At 35.7% G+C, this 19620-nt stretch overlaps 2 protein-coding genes across 5 annotated transcripts; one reads left to right on the plus strand and one right to left on the minus strand.

Moving 5' to 3' along the window:
• Positions 1-276: 276 nt before the first annotated feature.
• Positions 277-7421, minus strand: slc35f2 (solute carrier family 35 member F2). The gene is made up of 9 exons (XM_051877364.1): positions 7281-7421; positions 5055-5188; positions 4787-4959; positions 3533-3660; positions 3237-3396; positions 2853-3009; positions 1573-1625; positions 1294-1448; positions 277-1136 (listed from the first exon to the last, which is right to left on the minus strand). The coding sequence occupies exons 2-9, from the start codon at positions 5180-5182 to the stop codon at positions 897-899; spliced, it is 1194 nt and encodes a 397-aa protein (XP_051733324.1). The 5' UTR covers positions 5183-5188; positions 7281-7421; the 3' UTR covers positions 277-896.
• Positions 7422-7546: 125 nt separating this feature from the next.
• On the plus strand, positions 7547-19587 carry cul5b (cullin 5b). Of its 4 annotated transcripts, none has more exons than XM_051877359.1 (19): positions 7547-8078; positions 8669-8778; positions 8998-9097; positions 9248-9424; positions 9556-9697; positions 9786-9931; positions 11223-11303; positions 11443-11581; positions 11894-12024; positions 13483-13590; positions 15408-15472; positions 15570-15702; positions 15842-15973; positions 16368-16491; positions 16575-16750; positions 17371-17532; positions 17690-17808; positions 18516-18639; positions 19187-19587. In XM_051877359.1, the coding sequence occupies exons 1-19, from the start codon at positions 8058-8060 to the stop codon at positions 19379-19381; spliced, it is 2385 nt and encodes a 794-aa protein (XP_051733319.1). In that variant the 5' UTR covers positions 7547-8057; the 3' UTR covers positions 19382-19587. The 4 variants fall into 4 exon arrangements, with proteins under 4 accessions (XP_051733319.1, XP_051733320.1, XP_051733317.1 ...); XM_051877360.1 differs by having other exon boundaries at positions 11443-11536; XM_051877357.1 differs by lacking the exon at positions 7547-8078 and adding an exon at positions 8172-8372.
• The last annotated feature ends 33 nt before the right edge of the window (positions 19588-19620 follow it).

Raw genomic sequence — 19620 nt, forward strand, 5'->3', positions numbered from 1 at the left:
ATCATTTAAAATGGAACAGTATGATCTTCCTCTTCTAGAACCAGGGTTTGAGACACTGGTGGTCCATAAATAGGCCTACATTCCTCAGTAAACTTCCACACACACACTTTTAATATATATATATATATCATACAATTTTACAAATGGGTTGGCTAAGAGTCTGGGTGAATGGTCTGTGAGACTGTCAAAGTTGAAAACAAAATGGTTTTATAAGCCAAAAACTTTATAATGTAAAACCAACTTTTACATATATTTAATAAACACCACTTTTACTGATTTCCTATGAGACATAAAACCACTTTAATGGTCAGAAATAATTTCCAAATGTGGATACATAAAATATAAACATACATAAAATACTGTACATGTTCAATACTAATAATAAATCTAACAAGTTGAATATGAAAAGTAATTCTTATCTACGGTTTCATAACTTTTCATAATCTTGTAACTCAAGTTAAAAAAACAAAATAATAATAATAATAAAAAAAAAAAAAAAAAAAAAAAAAAAAAATCAAGAACTCTACAAAGATAAAGAATGTTAATACAAGTAATAAAACTGTAAACAGCATCTCATCTGGAATGGAGATGTAAGCACTTCCAGTGGTTTAAGTTAGTACTATACAGCTCATAGTGCATTATTTTCTGCAAAAAGAATTTTCTTGTTTGAATGTACTGTCAGAACTTCAATCTCAGCAGATTTAAATAACATTTATACACAAATTGGTGTAAATAAAAATACAGATTGAAGGCACACTGTAGTGGATTTAAAATCCATAAAATAAATAAAAATTGAACACTGCCTTTGGCAAAAAAGATTCTCTTCTAAAGAGAATCTGTGAAATCCATTACTGTCGGTACAGTAATCTATTACTGTTGATTTCTAAGGTACTCCATTAATAGAGCCCATTGCAGTGTGCTTTGTGATTGAACACCGTCCTCTCCAGATCGTCATGTCCTTCCTTCTGCAGCCGATCTACAACGCCTCCCTCTTGTTGGACATCCGCAGATGAAGCAAGATGATACGCCTCATCATTAGTGGCATACGGCTGATCTGCTGTGTAGGTCGGTACAACGTTGAACATGATGAAACCAAGTGTAATCACCACAAAAGACACAATGTACAGGCCGGTGAACTGTGAAGAAAGAAGAAAAAAAAAAAAAAAAATTCTACGTGATCAAGACAATTATTTTAGCAAGGCAAAGACAAAGATATTAGAAAATGTTTTAATTTTTTTTCTTTTTGTCCTGACACTTTTACTGATTTTCTGAAAATGTATTCATTCTACTCACACTGTAGTGAAAAAGGAACATGCCACAGAAGAGGCTGAAGAGGTCAGCAGTCAGCAGTGAGAGGTTTACAGCAGTGGCGCTGGTCATCTTCATCACGACAGGCATGAAACTGTACAGCCCATACATGCACAGAGTATACGCAACAAAGAGCACGCCTACAGAATACAAATACAATTATTTACTGTAGTTATGCAATGATGGATTCCAATGATGACTAGATACTATTTTTATAAGCCGATGTCAATGAAAAAGAGTAACATTTTACACTTAGTTACTCACATGTTCTCCAGTTCCAGGTGATGACAGGTATAGCTTCGTATTCAAGAAAAGCCCTTTAAAATAAAAAGGATAGTTCAACCAAAAAGAACTAGGACTAATGACTTCCATTTACAATAATGTTTAAAAGTTTGGGGTCAGTAAGATTTTTATTGTTTTTGAGGTGTCACATTACAATTTAAAATAACAGTTTTCTATTTGAATGTATTTTAAATTTATTTTCAGCATCATTACTCCAGTCTTCAGCATCATGTGATCCTTCAGAAATCATTCTAATTTGATGATTTGGTGGTCAAGAATCATTTCTTATTATTATTAATGTTGAAAACAGTTGCTGCTGCTCAAAATTCTTGTGGAAACTCTAATACATTTCAGTTCAGTTAAAGTGCCCCCGTTATGCTTTATGAATATTACCTTTCATGCAGTGTTTAATATAGCTGTTTGTGAATGTAAAAGGTCTACAAAGTTTTAAAGATCAAAATGCACAATAAATAAGGGTAAAAAGCTAAAAGAATTGATTCTGAACTGCTGTAACAAGTCATCAGCAATTCCTGTCTCACTTCCTGTAACAAACCTATGTAAAAATGTAACAAATTTGCATAATGCCAGCCTACAGATTTCATTGGCTTCCCACGAACAACATCTACTTTGACCTGCCCTCAAACACTGTAGTTGTAGCGGAGACTGGAAGAGTTTGGTTCGTGTTGTCAACATGTTGAGGAGACGACGTTTTCAGTGCTGCGAAATCCAAGGATGACGACTCGCGCTGGAATTGATACAGAAAAACGATGCCATCGTGCATATCACGGTGTATCAAGCGCTGAGGAAATCCTCCGGAGTTGAAATTCAAATATGGTAACGGACATTTTTATTTCTGACACATGCTGTTATCGGTAGACCAATCACAACAGATTGGGCCGTCTGACCAATCAGAGCAGAGTAGGCTCTCAGAAAGGAGGGGTTTAGATAGACTGAATCTTCAATCTTTTTTTTTTTTTGGACCTTGGATGCATGTAAGCCTATTCTAGGAGACCTCCAAAACATAATCAGGAACCTTTAAAATTGCATAATAGGGACACTTTGATAAGAACAGCATTTACTTGATATAGAAATTTTCTGTAACATTATAAATGTCTTTCTGTCAGTCTTACTGACCCCGAACCTTTGAACAGTAGTGTACATATAGCTTCTATTTTTCAAAAGCAAGGCCTTCTCACAATGTAGGCATTTCACTTAGAAAACTGTTTATACTTTGAAAATGAGGTGGTGGACATGCAACTTACATCTGCAAACCGCTGATGAGGGTGCCAAAGAGCCCAATCATGCCCAAGAACTCCACCCTGCTCAGGTTTTTCACTGTGTGTTCCTGACAGACATTAGACACTGCATACAGAGCAGCACTGACCAGCACTAGTCCATCCCCCAACAACACATGACTACCTGCAGTGACAGAAAAAGCACAAAAAAGAGGAACACAGAGATCAACCATTTTTGTCCAAGATTTCAAGCAACAGACAAACTACAGTCTATAATAAATTCTTCATTCATCTTCTTCACCCAGTCGTCCTCATTTCACATAATCGTATCATTTGTAACAGGAGTAATAAAGCATAGTCAAAATGATTACACCCCTTTTTTTGCCCCCTAGTATAAAGTACAGTACTTACTTGAGCCTTGGTCTCTCCCCGCCAGCAGATCTGCTCCCACCATCGCCCCGACCCCAAGCAAGCACACGGCCACAGATGCAAAATGCAATGGTCTGTAGCGAGTCTTCAAGAAGATCCACGAGAGCACCATCAGAACCGGGATCACAAAACAGTCCAACAGCTACAACACATAACATTTATTATATTATATTATATTATATTATATTATATTATATTATATTATATATTGACAATTGCTACAAAGAAGAATGTGTGCGTGTATTTTTTCCTCCGAACTAAGAAGAATGTATTCTTACCTGTATACTTGTAAGCGTAGTAAACTGGTATGCCTTCACAACAGTGTAGTTGGCTTCCACATCCGTAAGAGCCATCAGAAAATACTTCCACCACTTTGTTTTTAGAATTTGAACAATATTATTTTCACCTAAATTATGGGGGGGGGAAAGGGATTAATCCTTGCTGTGAGCTGGAAAAAAAAAAAAAAAATAGCATATCTTCTCTACTATATTGCATTGCTGGAGGAAAATGGTTTTTATGAGTAGTACATTTTAATTTTGCATGTTGAGAAGACTCAATAAATCATTTAAAGACTTTTCTACTGCCTTCACCTGCCATCGGAGATGTCCTACTTCCCACTTTTTAAATTGTGATTATGAACTCATCGGAAAAAAAACAGAAATCATGGAGGACACCAGGATTATTCTTGCCTATTTATTGGTAAAACCTTATTAAAGCCAAACTGATATTTAGCATCCCATTCAATGACAACCATATAAATATTCACAGCGCTATTTAGATAGCCAGCTTGCTGACCATTCTGGAAATTCTGTAAAATACAGGCTATTTTTGCTGTGTATAAAACATACAATACACTTTAAATGATTATTCATATATATGTAAATATGCACTACTTTAATGGCAAGACAAGGTGGTGTAGCGGTTGTGGAAAAAAACAAATAAAGAATACTAGTCACAACAACAATCGTTCTCCCCTCCGCCATGTTTAAAGTTTATGGCCCGCCCAACTCAGGAACTTGTGTATGAAAATAATCATCAACCATCCCAGTGATAAATACAACTTGAGAGGGCGTTCACGATAAATTTGTAACTAGGAAACTTGTATTTACGATAATTCCGATAGCACATGAAGGCAGCATTAATCCACAAGATCAGACATAGAGGCATGAATCCTTAAAGGGACAGTTCACCCAAAAATGAAAATTCTGTCATCATTTATTCACCCTCAAGTTGGGTTTTTTTTTTTTTTTTTTCCCCTCAATGGCTACCGTCAACTGTTTGGTTACAGACATTCTTCAAAATATCTTCTTTTGTGTTCAGCAGAAGAAAGAAATCCAAACAGGTTTGGAACAAATTGAGAGTGAGTAAGTGATGACACAATTTTCATTTTTGGGTGAACTATCTCTTTAAAGAGGTTTATTTAAAATTTGGAGCATTGCTATGATAAGCATGGTCATGGAAAAATTATTCTGCCCTTCTAAACATCTGATAAAAGTAGTGAGTGAGTGATTCCATGCAGTGCTGCAGCGTACCTCTCCTGAAGGCTAAGACTAAAGTATAGGTGAGCAGCAGCAAGGTGTAATTGAGAAAGCTTTGAAGCATTGGTGTCTCGACCCCAGCATCTGCCAGATACTGACATGTAACTGCCGTCCCACATATTAGCATGGAGAGGGCCTGACCCATTACAATAGTTTTGAAGAGCTTCCTGTAAATACAATTCTCAAATTACTATGAAAGAAATACCATCAATTTGCAGACAACTGCAACTTAAAAACATTTTAAAACCAAGAGATATCATACCATGTAAACACATCTTTGAGCGTGAGATTCCGTGGGCCACAAAGGAATTTCCCCCAGCGACTGAGAGTTCCCAAGCTTCCATAGGCAAACGAGTCCTCTCCCACTTCACGATCCATTTTTTTACACATAGAGACCTAGAAAATTCAGAGAAAGTGTAGGAAGAACTTTAATGAAAGTCACAGGCTTTGACGTAGAAAGAACTTCAATGAAAGTGACAGGCTTTGATGTTGGGTAACATCTAGTTATTAATGGAGAAAATAATCTTAATCTTTTCAGGAATGTATACCCAATAATGCTGACCTCAGGTGGGCCTCTTTAATAAAAAGTGGCTTTTCTTGTTTAATGTAAACTAAAGGTCATGATACAAAAATGAAAAGGAAACGTACATCAACGGAAAGTACTTGAATAAAAGTGTACAATATACTCTAAAAACCTACACTACATCAAGACATAACAGCCTCTAAACAAAATATATATGATTGAAAATACTATGATTAATATGTAGCAATTACAATTCACTTTTATTTCATTCTAAATAGACACCTAATTCAAAAAATCATCATAAGCCTGAAAAAGTTGCAGAAAAAAAAAAGTTAATAAAATAGGCTCAAGTCTGACTAAATAGCTACCAAAAGCAGACCATAATTCTCTACTTCTCTTTAATTGAAAAATATGCATTTTTATTTATTCATTCATGGTTGCAACAACATTTAGTTAAAACTTTTAAGTGCCATTGTTTAAAAAAAATGCTTTATTGGCTGAAATTTTAAAGATGTTCAGTTATTATGCTTTCAAATTTTATGCCATCTATATAGGCCTATCTTGCTGGCTTTTTTTTTTTTTTTTTTTTTTTTTAAGTGTATGGTTTTGAATCGAGGTTGATGTTTAATATCCGTTAGTGTAGCTATATATATATATATATATATATATATATATATATATATATATATATATATATATATATATATATATATATAGAAAATGGGTCAGATTCAACAGTTTGAACATGGAGCCACATTATATAGGACTGAACCATATAGGGCCTAGAAAAGTTTATTAAGAATGAGTATGTAGACGGATTGAGATGTCTTTAATACTTTTAGAATTACAGGCACACAAACTTTGGAAAAATACTATTTATGGCACTCAGACAGGAACGTTCAATTGTGTTGATAGAAAAAAAACGAGATACATTTATAGTTTCAACATTATTTGTTCTTCAGTAAAATGTGCAACCTTTGAAAATGTGTACCAATTTACTCATGGAGGCACATTGAGATCCTATCTCTGGAAAGTAACCATATCGGGACTTAAAAAATTAAGAAAAGAAAAGTTTGTTAAGAATTATAATCTAAAAGGATATTAAGATATCTGTAATATGAGTTACAGAAATGCAAACTATGGGCGAAAAACACAAGAAGTGCTTTTTGCCATTTTTGAACTGTTGGCATATAATGCAACAAAGATTGCTAACATCAACAGATTTAACTGACCGTCCTACCAATCTCTGTAAAATGTGTTGTTCTAAAGTCATTTTACCCCCCTGTAATCTGACTCAATCTCAGGTGAAAATTGTAATTCTGACCCCCCCTCTACAAAATATTGGATTACTATACTATGAAATATACATCCATTACATTTAATATTTTGTCTTTCTTATTGATTTATGTTTGTCTTTCTTCAGGAAAAAAAAAGGAAAAACAAAAATTTGAGCAGGGAAAGTTTCTGAAATTTGGTTGATTTTGACATGAAATTACCCAAATGTGTTTATGTCTGAGAACCTTTTATACATATTTTATACACACACTTAACTGCAGATAGTGAAATGACATACACTGTGTGGTAGAATACAAATATTTTGAGTGTCCCTTATTCCGTCCCTTATTTTCCTTTAAAGAACCACGATTGTCCCTTATTTTCCTTTCCAGAAGTTCGCAACCCTAGGAACTACTCAGAGCACGTGGCGACCTGTCAGGCACTTTAAACAATATTGAATAGACCAAACAGTTTCTTGATCACAGAAACCAAATTAGGGTGAACTCATTAATAGAACAGGAAGTATTATCTTGCGTTTTAGTCTTTCTAAAAGTTTTGTAGCTTGATAGCGCAAAGCAAACCAGCAATCTCACTACCTTCTTCAGTGTTAGCCATGCTATTAGCTAGGCTAAAAAACACAACGTCACGTGTTTACAAGTAAAAGAATAAAACCAAGGGTCTGTTAAATACCTGAATGTAACGATTCCGGCATGTCCGTAATGTACGAACAATCAGCTAAAATCCAACAGTATCATCTTTCATTGAAAGCGAGAAGTCATAAATGCGCTCGGCCAACTAAAGGCCCCGCCCATTTTCCCAAACAACCAATAGGAGCTAAATGTACTTCCTCTTTATTGAATTGTGACCAATGGCAGCACACACGGAAGTTGTGTGCAATGGGAATGTATTAGGTATCCTAAATCGATCAGAAATTTACTCAAGTGGTTTTAAAGATTAATAGTCTGTTAATGGACATGTTGTAATAATAACCATAATGTAACTGAGCTGTTACATTTATTTCTAGCGGTGATTAATAAGAATTGTGATTTCAAAACGTCTATACAGTTGCAGCTGGTCGGCCTTCAGACTGTTATGGGAAAGAACTCCTCGTGTCCTTCGATACGGCCTGCTGGCCCCTTATTATCACCATTATTACGATTCAGAGATATTACTCCTTAGTATAATTTGGGTGAGAACTAAACCCTCAAGGACAGAACAATTCGTTTGACACTGCTAGGTTAAATGTGACTATTCCTGTGAAATATTTATCACACTGGCTCTACTTAATAGCATGATGATAAAAACAATCAAAATAAATTCTAGTTTGTGTAAATTAGTATGTACAGAATAGACAAAAGCTATACAGCAGTATCAGACAGGGCTGCTGATGCAGTCTGTCGCAATGCTCCCTAGCAACCAAACCTCCTCAAACATCGCGAGATTGCACGGGGACCAAGTTGAAGAAACATGGCGTCTCATTTACTGAAGGTAGGTGGTCCCTTAATGTGAGAATATTTTGCATCGTTTGCGTCTCCAATAGTGTTATGACAGCGATCCTATGACCCGGTGACTGACAGCTTCTAATCAGATCGCTAAACACGACGCGTTTATTTGAAACGACATTGTTCGAGTTGTTCATTGTAGCTAGTGAGGTTTTGAGCTATTATAGTTATAATGTTTAGGGTTTCAGAGCTCTATTCTAGGATGTCTCTCCTCACTGCACAACCTTCAACCACAAAACTTCCTGCTATCATGGGGCTGCATTGTGTGGATAATGAGAATGTAAAATATAGATATGTTTTTGTCCTGAATAAAACTGCTAACCAAAAGTTGATCATCTAAATGTTATGTTTAATTCAGCCTGTGTGTATCTGATTTATGTCAAGCTCGAATCTCACCTGGTGCCTCTTGTCTCTAATGATAAAGCTGTAATAATTTATTTACATATATAATATTGCACTGTACCTTCTGTTAGTGTTTTGTTTGAATTTTTCCCTTAAAGTAAAATAAATGAAATGTAATGTTTTTTTAAATGCATAAATCCCATAACAATTATTGTCCTGGATCTCCTTTCTCAGAATAAAGGCTCCCTGCAGTTTGAAGACAAATGGGATTTGATGCGGCCCATTGTTTTGAAGCTACTCCGTCAGGAGTCAGTTACTAAGCAGCAGTGGTTCGATTTGTTCTCGTAAGTTGTCATCGATGAAACATAGCTGATGCTGACAGAAATATCAAGAACTCAGTGTACTACTGTACAAGACTGAGGTGTTTTATTTATTTAACTGATGGTGCTGTTTGGGTCTGATGGCCAATAATAGCAACTAGGACTAACAAATTTTAAACCGTAGGTTAGATTGTTGCACAATGAGTACAGTCAGATTCTCTTGTTCCCGTGTTTGACTTGCAGAGACGTCCATGCAGTGTGTTTATGGGACGACAAAGGCCCAGCAAAGATTCACCAGGCACTAAAAGAAGATATCCTAGATTTCATCAAGCAAGCACAGGCAGTACGTACGGTATACCGCATTTGCACCTATAATAAAGTGAAGATAATCTTTAAAATATCTCTGAAGAAATTAATAAACCCTATTCCTGTAATCCCAGTCTTGTAATCAATGCATGCTGAGTCTATTCTTACTCTTTCTGATCTACTTCAGCGAGTACTCAGTCACCAGGACGACACGGCTTTGCTTAAAGCCTACATTGTGGAGTGGAGGAAGTTCTTCACACAGTGTGATATTCTACCTAAGCCTTTCTGCAAGTTAGAGATCACCCTGCTGGGCAACCAGGGGAGCAATAAGAAGTCCAGCGTTGAAGACAGTATTGTTAGAAAGGTGGCTTTTTCTCTTTCCGTATTTTGACCATATACTTTACATCAATCTATATTATCATTTAAATGCAGTTGTTACAATACATGCACAGCACATCTATACTAATCATTTGTTTCCTTATTTTTTTGCTAAAGCTTATGCTAGACACATGGAACGAGTCTATATTCTGTAACATAAAGAACCGACTCCAGGACAGTGCTATGAAACTGGTCCATGCTGAGAGATTAGGAGAAGCGTTCGACTCGCAGCTTGTCATTGGAGTGCGCGAGTCATATGGTAAGGCTTTCATAATGCTAAGCCACTCAGATTCTGTCCAGATGGACCTCTCTTGATGGACACTGTTGTCTTCTGCTCTGTCTCACAGTGAATTTGTGTTCCAACACTGATGACAAGCTCCAGATCTATAGAGAGAATTTTGAGAAGGCATATCTAGATTCTACAGAGAGGTTCTACAAGACACAAGCACCTTCCTATCTGCAGCAGAACGGCGTTCAGAACTATATGAAATATGTGAGTGTATTTTCAAACTGCTGCCCTGCCTAAATTTGGAAAATCTGAATCACACTAGCGTTGTCAAAAATAACATGTCAAGTCTGAATATTTGAAATGCTTTCAGTACTCATTATCTGCATTTATTTCTATAGTCAGTTGCACTGTTTTAGAGCATCACTGTGTTCTTTTACAGGGGATAGTTCATCCAAAAAAAAAATTGTCATCATTTACTCACCCTCAAGTAGTTTCAAACCTGTATAAATTTCTTTGTTCTGTTGAACACAAATGAAGATATATGGAAGATTGTCGGTAACCAAACAGATCTCGCCCCCCATTTACTAACATAGAAGGAAAAATAAATACCATGGTAGTCAATGTGCGAGATCTGCTTGGTTACTGACATTCTTTCAAATATCTTCTTTTGTGTTCAACTGAACAAATACATTTATACAGGTTTGGAACAACATGAGGGTGAGTAAATGATGACAGAATTTTCATTTCCCTTTAAGGCCCGTTCACACCAAGGATGCTAACAGCAATGATATAGTTCTAGAAATCGTTCTAAATATAAATAATTCCATACCACAACCATAACAGTAATGGCACTGAGAAACAATATTGTTGGAATCACTTTCAGAGCAATTTTTTTAGCTGATCAGAATCCATCCTGCTTTAAAGAGTTTAAACATTTAGGGTGGCAGATGATAAAACTGCAGCCCATGCTTATGGATGCTAATATAGTCATCGTTATAGTTATCTTTATAGTTTTTTTATTTTTTTTTCAAGTGATTTCCAACATTTTTGTGGAGAGATAATTACTGCGTTTCAGTAGATTTGTAATGAGAAAGTTTGGTTTTCTGCGAAAATGAAAGCTTGAGGGAAGCAAGTAAGGTAATGCTGTAAAGTAAAAAAAAAAAAAAATAGTGTAAAGTAAAATTATAAATATACTTATTATTTTTTATTTAACAATGCTGTTGTTTTATAATAGTAATGTAATTCTGTCTTAGAAATAATAATAATATTGATCATTTATTATTATTGTTATAATTATTGTTATTATTGTTTTGACCATAGTCAAAGTATTTTCTTAACTGTTCAGGTTTTATGCCCTTAATGTTGTGGCAGTTTTTCCTGTGTTGTAGAATATCAATATTTTTCAAGGTTTTAATTGACTCTAGTTGACACTTCAGCTTTCTACCCTTAGAGTTTATGTGTATGAACGGTAATCACAGCACATTTCTGAAGTGTCATAATTATGTGTCCCAATATTTAAGAGTTGTTCATCTCAGGTGATGCTTTTGATTGACAGGCAGATGGCAAGTTAAGAGAAGAGGAGAAGCGTGCACTTCGATATCTGGAAACCAGACGTGAATGTAACTCCGTCCAGGCAGTGAGTGTTTCCTGCTCCAAAAATGCTCCAAAACAAGAACCCTGTTGTGCCTCATTGTTAAATAATGCTTGTGTATTGTGCACTTGTCTTTTTGGCATACTAACATCGAGTGCTCGGTTTTCCTTTTGCGTTCATTCAGCTAATGGAGTGTTGTGTGAATGCGTTGGTGACGTCGTTCAAAGAGACAATCCTAGCCGAATGTCCAGGAATGATCAAGCGGAACGAGACAGAGAGTGAGTACGGCAGGAGCTCTGGCACCAAAGGCTCAGCAAGTTCAGGTTGGCAATGGGACACAGTTCCCATCTATATCTTGCCAACACCTCCCCACCCATCCCACCATCTGTGTGTTTGTGTGCTAATCACTAAGTCCACCAACCCATTTCAACTGTAAACAAACATAACAGCATACAACTATTATATGTAAAGGGAAGGAAATCCCCAATTTTTGTACGGGAGTATTTGGTTTAATTTATGTGTAAATTTTTTGGCTTTAGAGCTTCAAATACAGGAACTTCATATTTTTTGTACTGTTTCCATATGTTTTAATATTATTGAATTGTGTTTGTTCTGCTGTTGGTGTGTTTCCACAGAGCTGCACCTCATGTTCTCGCTGATGGATAAAGTGCCCAGTGGGATTGAGCCTATGCTGAAGGACCTGGAGGATCATATCATGAACGCAGGTCTGGCTGATATGGTGGCTTCAGCGGAGACCATTACCTCAGTGAGTAAAGACTTTTCTTTATCTGACAGTTGCATCATGGATCCTGTACATGAGTCCAGTTGTTGTTAGTGCAATCAATGAATGATCTAGAAAAATCATTTTTATTATTCCTTGTGAGTGTGTGTGATATTTTAATGCATATGCATTAGGGATGTGTAAGACTAGTCGACTAAACGAAACCGCTGCTGCTAGTTGACATTGGAAATACTAGTTTTTTTTTTTTTTTTTTTTTTTTTTCTCCAAACACGTTAAAGCGTTGGGTGCAATACCTTGACATGGGTTAACTTGTTAACTTTAAATGTTAACTAACTGTTATTTGAGGAATTCTGTTTATAATATTTAGTTTGTACTTACTGGCCTATGATTCAGTTGATTTTAATAAATATGTCTATATTGGCTAAAGCTGATTAAGTGAACGCTTAAGTTTAATGTACAATGATCATAATGCAAGGCAAGCACAGCGCATGTACAGTACCAGTCAAAAGTTTGGACACATTTCTCTTTTTAATGTTTTTATAAGAAATCTCTTATGCTCATCAAAGCCTGCATTTATTTGATCAAAAATACAGAAAAAAATTAAATAATGGTTTTCTATTTTAATATACTTTAAAATATAATTTATTTCTGTGATGCAAAGCTAAATTTTCATCCAGTCTTCAGTGTCACATGATCCTTCAGAAATCATTCTAATATGCTGATTTGATACTCAGTTGTTATCAATTTTGGAAACAGTTGTGCTGCTTAATATTTTTTTGGAACCTGTGATACTTTTTTCATTGATGAATAAAAGGTTAAAAGAACAGCATTTATTCAAAATAGAATCTTTTCTAACAACATGAGTCTTTACTATCACTTTTTATCAATTTAACACATCCTTGCTGAATAAAAGTATTGATTTCTTTCAAAAGAGAAAGAAAAAAATATTGCTGACCCGAAACTTTTAAATGGTAGTGTATATTGTTACAACAGATTTCTATTTTAAATAAATGCTGTTCTTTTTTAACTTCTTGTTCACAGGTTATCACAGGTTATTAAAAAATATATATATTGAGCAGGAAAACTGTTTCCAACATTGAGAGTATCAAATCAGTATATTAGAATGATTTCTGAAGGATCATGTCACACTGAAGACTGGAGTAATGGCTGATGAAAATCCAAACTTTTGACCGGTGCTGTATATGATTATATTTCAGCGGAATTCAAAATGGTGATATTGATTTGACTATTTGATTTATAGACTAAGTAGGCTATTTCAAATGGATCTCTTATACAGACTGTTTTTGACTGTTTTCTGGGGGTTTCTTAGAGTAGTCGACTAGTCGGTTATAAAACCTCAGTTTAAACATTATGGAAATTAGTCATGGCGCACTTCCCTAATATGCATAATATGACTCCAAACTGTTTCTCAGAATTCTTAATTAATGCTCTCTATGACTTACTGATGTTTTATTTTTGCAGGACTCTGAAAAATATGTCGAGCAACTCCTAACATTGTTTAACCGCTTTAGTAAATTAGTTAAGGAAGCATTCCAAGATGACCCACGTTTCCTAACATCCAGGGATAAAGTAAGTCTCAAAAAAAAAAAAAATTGAACCTTTAATCCAAACCATTCTCTATTAAAGACTTCAACATTTTAAACAAAATCTCAATGAACACTAAAACAATTTCCAAAATGTTGACTAAATGAAGACTAAGTTTTATATAACATCTGTTTAACTTATAACATGAAAGTAAGGTTAATAATATAACTTAGATTACACATTTTTCAGTTTTACTCAAATTAGGGTGATGCAAAAATGAGTACACCCCACAACAAAAACTACTACATCTAGTACTTTGTATGGCCTCTATGATTTTTAATGACAGCACCAAGTCTTCTAGGCATGGAATGAACAAGTTGGCGACATTTTGCAGCATCTATCTTTTTCCATTCTTCAAGAATGACCTCTTTTAGAGACTGGATGCTGGATGGAGAGTGATGCTCAGCTTGTCTCTTCAGAATTAGGTGTTCGATTGGGTTCAGATCAGGAGCCACTGAATCACTTTCACACTGTTCTTCTTCAGAAATCCAACAGTGGCCTTAGATGTGTGTTTAGGATTATTGTCATGTTGGAAAAGTGCACAAGGACCAAGGGCACGGAGTGATGGTAGCATCTTCTCTTTCAGTATAGAGCAGTACATCTGTGAATTCATGATGCCATCAATGAAATGCAGCTCCCCGACACCAGCAGCACTCATGCAGCCCCGCATAAGGACACTGCCACTACGTTTCACTGTAGCCACCATGCATTTTTCTTTGTATTCCTCACCTTTGCGACGCCATACAGTTTTGAAGCCATCAGTTCCAAAAACATTTATCTTGGTCTCATCACTCCAGAGTATAGAGTCCCAGTAGTCTTCATCTTTGTCAGCATGGGCCCTGGCAAACTCTAGGCGGGCTTTTTTGTGCCTGGGCTTTAGGAGAGGCTTCTTTCGTGGACGGCACCCATGCATGCCATTCCTCTGCAGTGTACGCCGTATTGTGTCACGGGAAATAGCCACCCCAGTTTGGCTTTCTACTTCTTTAGATAACTGCAGTGAACTTGCATGCCGATTTTATTCAACCCTTCTCATCAGAAGACGCTCCTGTCGAGGTGTTAACTTCCGTGGATAACCTGGACGTCTCTGTGAGATGGTTGCAGTTCCATCTTTTTTAAATTTTTGTACCACTTTTGCTACATTATTCTGACTGATAAGTAAAGCTTTGCTGATCTTCTTGTAGCCTTCACCTTTCTGGTGTAAAGAAATTATTTTCTTTCTCAGGTCTTGTGACATTTCTCTTCCATGTGGTGCCATTGCTGACAGCATGAAATGGGAAGGGGTTATATTATCTAAGTTATATTATTAACCTTACTTTCATGTTATAAGTTAAACAGATGTTATATAAAACTTAGTCTTGTCAACATTTTGGAAATTTGTTTTTGTGTTCTTTGAGATATTGTTTAAAATGTTACTTGTCATCATTTATGTGTACTCATTTACGCTGAGCACTGTAATTATTATTAATGTTATTAAAAATATTTTTATTTTTATTGGATAAAATAATATTACAATATATTCATATATGCTAATTGCTATAAATGTATACACTACTGTTCAAAAGGTGGGGTCAGTGAGATTTTAAAATATATAGAAAACTATTATCTTAAATTGTAATAATATTTCACAATATTACAGTTTTTACAGTATTATCTTACTGACCCCAAACTTTTAAACAATAGTGTATCTCTTTTTTTTTTTTTTTCTTTTTTTTTTTTACATGCTGAAAAGTGAAGTGGAAAGAAGTTGGTTTCCATTTTTCATTCTTATTTTATTTCCATATTTTACATGTATATTTACACAGGCATACAAAGCAGTAGTGAATGACGCAACAATATTTAAACTAGAGCTCCCTCTAAAACAGAAAGGGTAAGACATCTCAATATATACATATATATCTTTTGAAAAATTGCTTTTTTCTGGGGTATATTATAATTACTGTGGATTTGGTTTGGATTATTTGCAGTGTGGGTCTGAAAACACAACCAGAGTCCAAATGTCCAGAGCTGCTGGCCAACTACTGTGATATGCTCCTTAGAAAGACTCCACTGAGCAAGAAACTCACCTCAGAGGAAATAGAGGCCAAGCTGAAGGAAGTGGTGAGTGGGTAGAGTGACCACTAAATATATGTGTATTTTTGTGTAGCTGTGTTTTTTCCAAATGTTATTCACACCTTGGTTTACAACTGCCAAATCAGATCCAATGTGTTAATTATTTCTTTTTATGTACTGATTGCAGCTCTTGGTTCTAAAATATGTTCAGAACAAAGATGTCTTCATGAGGTACCACAAAGCGCACTTGACGCGCAGGCTTATTCTTGACATTTCTGCAGACAGTGAGATTGAAGAGAACATGGTAGAGTGGCTCAGGGTGAGTGGGCTTAAAAGCACACTTATGATTATTGATGAAAGTTTTTTTAGTGAATCTCTGTTAAAGGGATAATTCACCCTAAAGTGAAAATTTTGTCATCATTTACTCACCCTCATGTTGTTCCAAACCTGTATGAGTTTCTTTCTTCTGCTAAACACAAAAGAAGATATTTTAAAGAATGTTGGTAATTAAACAGTTGACAGTAGCTATTGACTTCCATAGTCAATGGCTATCATCAACTATCTGGTTACCAACATTCTTTAAAATATCATATTTTGTGTTCAACAGAAGAAAGAAACTCATACAGGTTTGGAACAACATGAGGGTGAGTAAAGTTGACACAATTTTCACTGAACTATCCCTTTAAGTGATTTTTGTGTTTCTGTGTGTACAGGAGGTTGGAATGCCAGCAGATTACGTGAACAAGCTTGCCAGAATGTTCCAGGACATCAAAGTATCAGAAGACTTAAATCAATCCTTCAAAGAAATGCATAAACACAACAAACTTGCATTACCAGGTCGGATATGTCTGTCTTATGATGCTTCTCAACTATTTTGCTGTACATTTGAACTAATTATTTTTTATGTCTTCACACTACAGCCGACTCTGTCAATATAAAGATCTTAAATGCGGGAGCATGGTCTCGGAGTTCAGAGAAAGTGTTTGTATCATTGCCCACCGAACTAGAAGATCTTATTCCTGAAGTCGAAGAGTTTTACAAGAAAAATCACAGTGGCAGAAAATTACACTGGCACCATCTGATGTCCAATGGAATTGTGAGTGGCAGCTTCAGCCCTTTCTATTACGGCATGCTCTACTTCCTGTGAAAATAAGCGAGAGCCAAAACCAGATGCTTTCCGTGAAGACTAATTTGTTGTGTGTCTGTGTGTTTTGTACTGTCATTGGTACAAAACACACTGTTTTGAATCATTCAAAACAGTGAAATTTCATAATTAAGATGAATAGTTTGCATCATTGGACATTACTGTTGGTCACTCGTCTTCTGTGAACATTAAGGCCTGCCTTCTTTGATTTGATTGGCCATCTCATTTATTTTTATATTTATAAGCGCTGAGGTAGACCAGGCTAAAAATGTAACTTTTAAAACTTTTTATCAACCTAACAACAAATGGCGTGTAATGGGGATGAACAATTTGGCCATTTCTAATTATTGAGTAAGACTTGTGGTTTTGGCCCAAGTAAAAATCACTGAACTTTGATACTCACAAGCTCTTCTACTGTGAATTGTGTTGCTGTAAACTTTCATTTAGTCTTTGAAATGTCAGTGTTCTTGCTACACGGGATTTGGAGATTCTGTCTCAAATTTGACATTTGACATTTTCTCTGTCATGTCAAGGGAACAGGTCAACATTGGTTTCATCTCTTCTATCCCTAGATCACATTCAAGAATGAAGTTGGACAGTATGATTTAGAAGTCACGACATTCCAGTTAGCTGTGTTGTTTGCCTGGAACCAAAGGCCAAGAGAGAGGATCAGCTTTGAGAATCTGAAACTAGCCACGGAACTTCCAGACGCTGAGCTGCGCCGGACACTCTGGGTAACGGAGTCTTTATTTTGATGGCATTTCCCCAATCTGTGTTTAAACAATTCACTGTTAGCTATGGGATGAGCATGATCTGATACTGTTGAATGAAAATGAAAGGATCTGATATGACATTAACTTTCGGTTGTTTGTTGTTTTTTTAAATGTGCAGTCTCTTGTAGCTTTCCCCAAACTAAAGCGTCAGGTGCTGTCATATGAACCTGTGGTGGGCTCTCCTAAAGACTTTGCAGAAGGCACTGTATTTTACATCAATCAAGAGTTTTCTTTAATGTAAGGACACTCATCACTGGTTGCATCTGATGAAGAATGTTGAATAATTCAAATAATACTTTAAAATATGTGTTATTGAATAATACGCATAGAAAGTATATTTTCATCACATTTTATGCACTACTGTTCAAAAATTTGTGGTCGCTAAGCTTCTTGTGTTTACCGTGGCTGCATTTATTTGATCAAAAATGCAGTGAATATGAAATTTTTACAATTTAAAATAACTATTTTCTACTGTAATATATTTTAAAATGTAATTTATTTCTGTGATGGTAAAGCTGAATTTTCAGCATTATTACCCCAGTCTTCAGTGTCACATGATCCTTCAGAAATCATTCTAATATACTGATTCGCTGCTCAAGAAACATTTCTTCTTATTAGTCAGTTATGCTGCTTCATTTTTAGTGGATTTTTTTTCATAATTCTTTGATGAACAAAATTCAAAAGAACAACATTTATTTGAAATATAATGCAAAATGTAAAAGTTTTTACCATCATTTTTGATCAATTTAATGGACCCTTGCTGAAAGGAATTCATTTTGTTAAACAAAAATCCTACTGACCCCAAACTTTTGAACGGTATTTAATGGTATATACATAAACGGTTATCTATTAATTTATTACAAATATTGCTGGACTGCTATATTATTCTTTTAATTGCATGTTTCAAGAGACCTAAGTTCAATTAAATGATTTCTTTTGCACAGAAAAAACTCAAAGGTCCAGAAAAGAGGCAAGATCAATTTGATTGGTCGATTACAACTCACCACAGAGAGAATGCGTGAAGAAGAAAATGAGGGCATAGTGCAACTTAGGATATTACGCACACAGGTATTGAAGTTATGGAACCTGTCAATGCCACATTGTCTGTCTGTCTGTTTGAGATTTAGACCAGCGGAGTGAGGACATTTTGGCCGGTCCTCACTTTCTGAGATTCATTTAAAGGCCTGTTTGAGGGACAAGACTTGGTTTTAGGGATAAGGTTATATTAGGGTAAGAATTTGGGTTAGGCACTTAGTTGTGATGGGTAAAGTTAGGGTAAGGAGCTAGAGATTGCATTGTGTCAATGAATGTCCCCCCCCCCCCCCCCCCAAAAGATGGTAATACCAGAGATTTTTGACCTTGTGGGGGCTTTTTTTTTTTTTTTTGGTCCCCATGATGAAAATATCTTATAAATCATACTAAATTTTTTTTTTATGAAAATGTTTTGTAAAGATATTCATATGCAGGCAATTTATACTTGTATACAAAGCAAAATTCAAACATTTAAGCTGAAATCAAAATCATGAGAAACATTTCAGTCTAGACATTTCTCAGACATGCGAACACTGAAAGAAACCTCAGTTGTCACCAAACTCCTCTTCTTCACTCTGTACAGGAAGCTATCATTCAGATTATGAAGATGAGGAAGAGGATCAGCAATGCCCAGCTTCAGACGGAGCTGGTGGAGATCCTAAAGAACATGTTTCTACCCCAGAAAAAGATGATCAAAGAGCAGATTGAGTGGCTGATAGAACAAAAGTACATCAAACGGGATGAGACGGACATTAACACATTTATCTACATGGCGTAGCCGACCACGCCCAGTGCACTCTGGGACGTTTTTTTAGACACTAGTGCTCCTTTGGAGGATTCCATATCTGATTTCAGCTCATTGCCCAGCCTGGCCTGCTGGGTGTCTGACTAGATCTCAACACACACCACGCTGAGAAATTTCTGACAAATCCCTGCCTTACTTCATAAATCTATGAAATGAATAAAAATGAACTTTGGAAGAAATAGAGGAGTAAAGTGAGCAGAATTCTGTGTAGC

Source organism: Ctenopharyngodon idella, chromosome 21 (genome assembly GCF_019924925.1).
Source record: "Ctenopharyngodon idella isolate HZGC_01 chromosome 21, HZGC01, whole genome shotgun sequence".
NCBI classification, from domain to species: domain Eukaryota; kingdom Metazoa; phylum Chordata; class Actinopteri; order Cypriniformes; family Xenocyprididae; genus Ctenopharyngodon; species Ctenopharyngodon idella.

Excerpts from the sequence above, each read along its gene's own strand:
- slc35f2 (XM_051877364.1), bottom strand. The coding sequence starts at position 5,182 with ATGTGTAAAAAAATGGATCGTGAAGTGGGAGAGGACTCGTTTGCCTAT. Across the intron at positions 3,397-3,532 it reads CTACGCTTACAAGTATACAG|CTGTTGGACTGTTTTGTGAT; the intron begins GTAAGAATACAT and ends TATGTGTTGTAG. Across the intron at positions 1,626-2,852 it reads CTCATCAGCGGTTTGCAGAT|GGCTTTTCTTGAATACGAAG; the intron begins GTAAGTTGCATG and ends TTTATTTTAAAG.
- cul5b (XM_051877357.1), top strand. The coding sequence starts at position 8,265 with ATGTTTAGGGTTTCAGAGCTCTATTCTAGGATGTCTCTCCTCACTGCA. Across the intron at positions 8,779-8,997 it reads CAGTGGTTCGATTTGTTCTC|AGACGTCCATGCAGTGTGTT; the intron begins GTAAGTTGTCAT and ends TTTGACTTGCAG. Across the intron at positions 16,751-17,370 it reads ATCTGATGTCCAATGGAATT|ATCACATTCAAGAATGAAGT; the intron begins GTGAGTGGCAGC and ends TTCTATCCCTAG.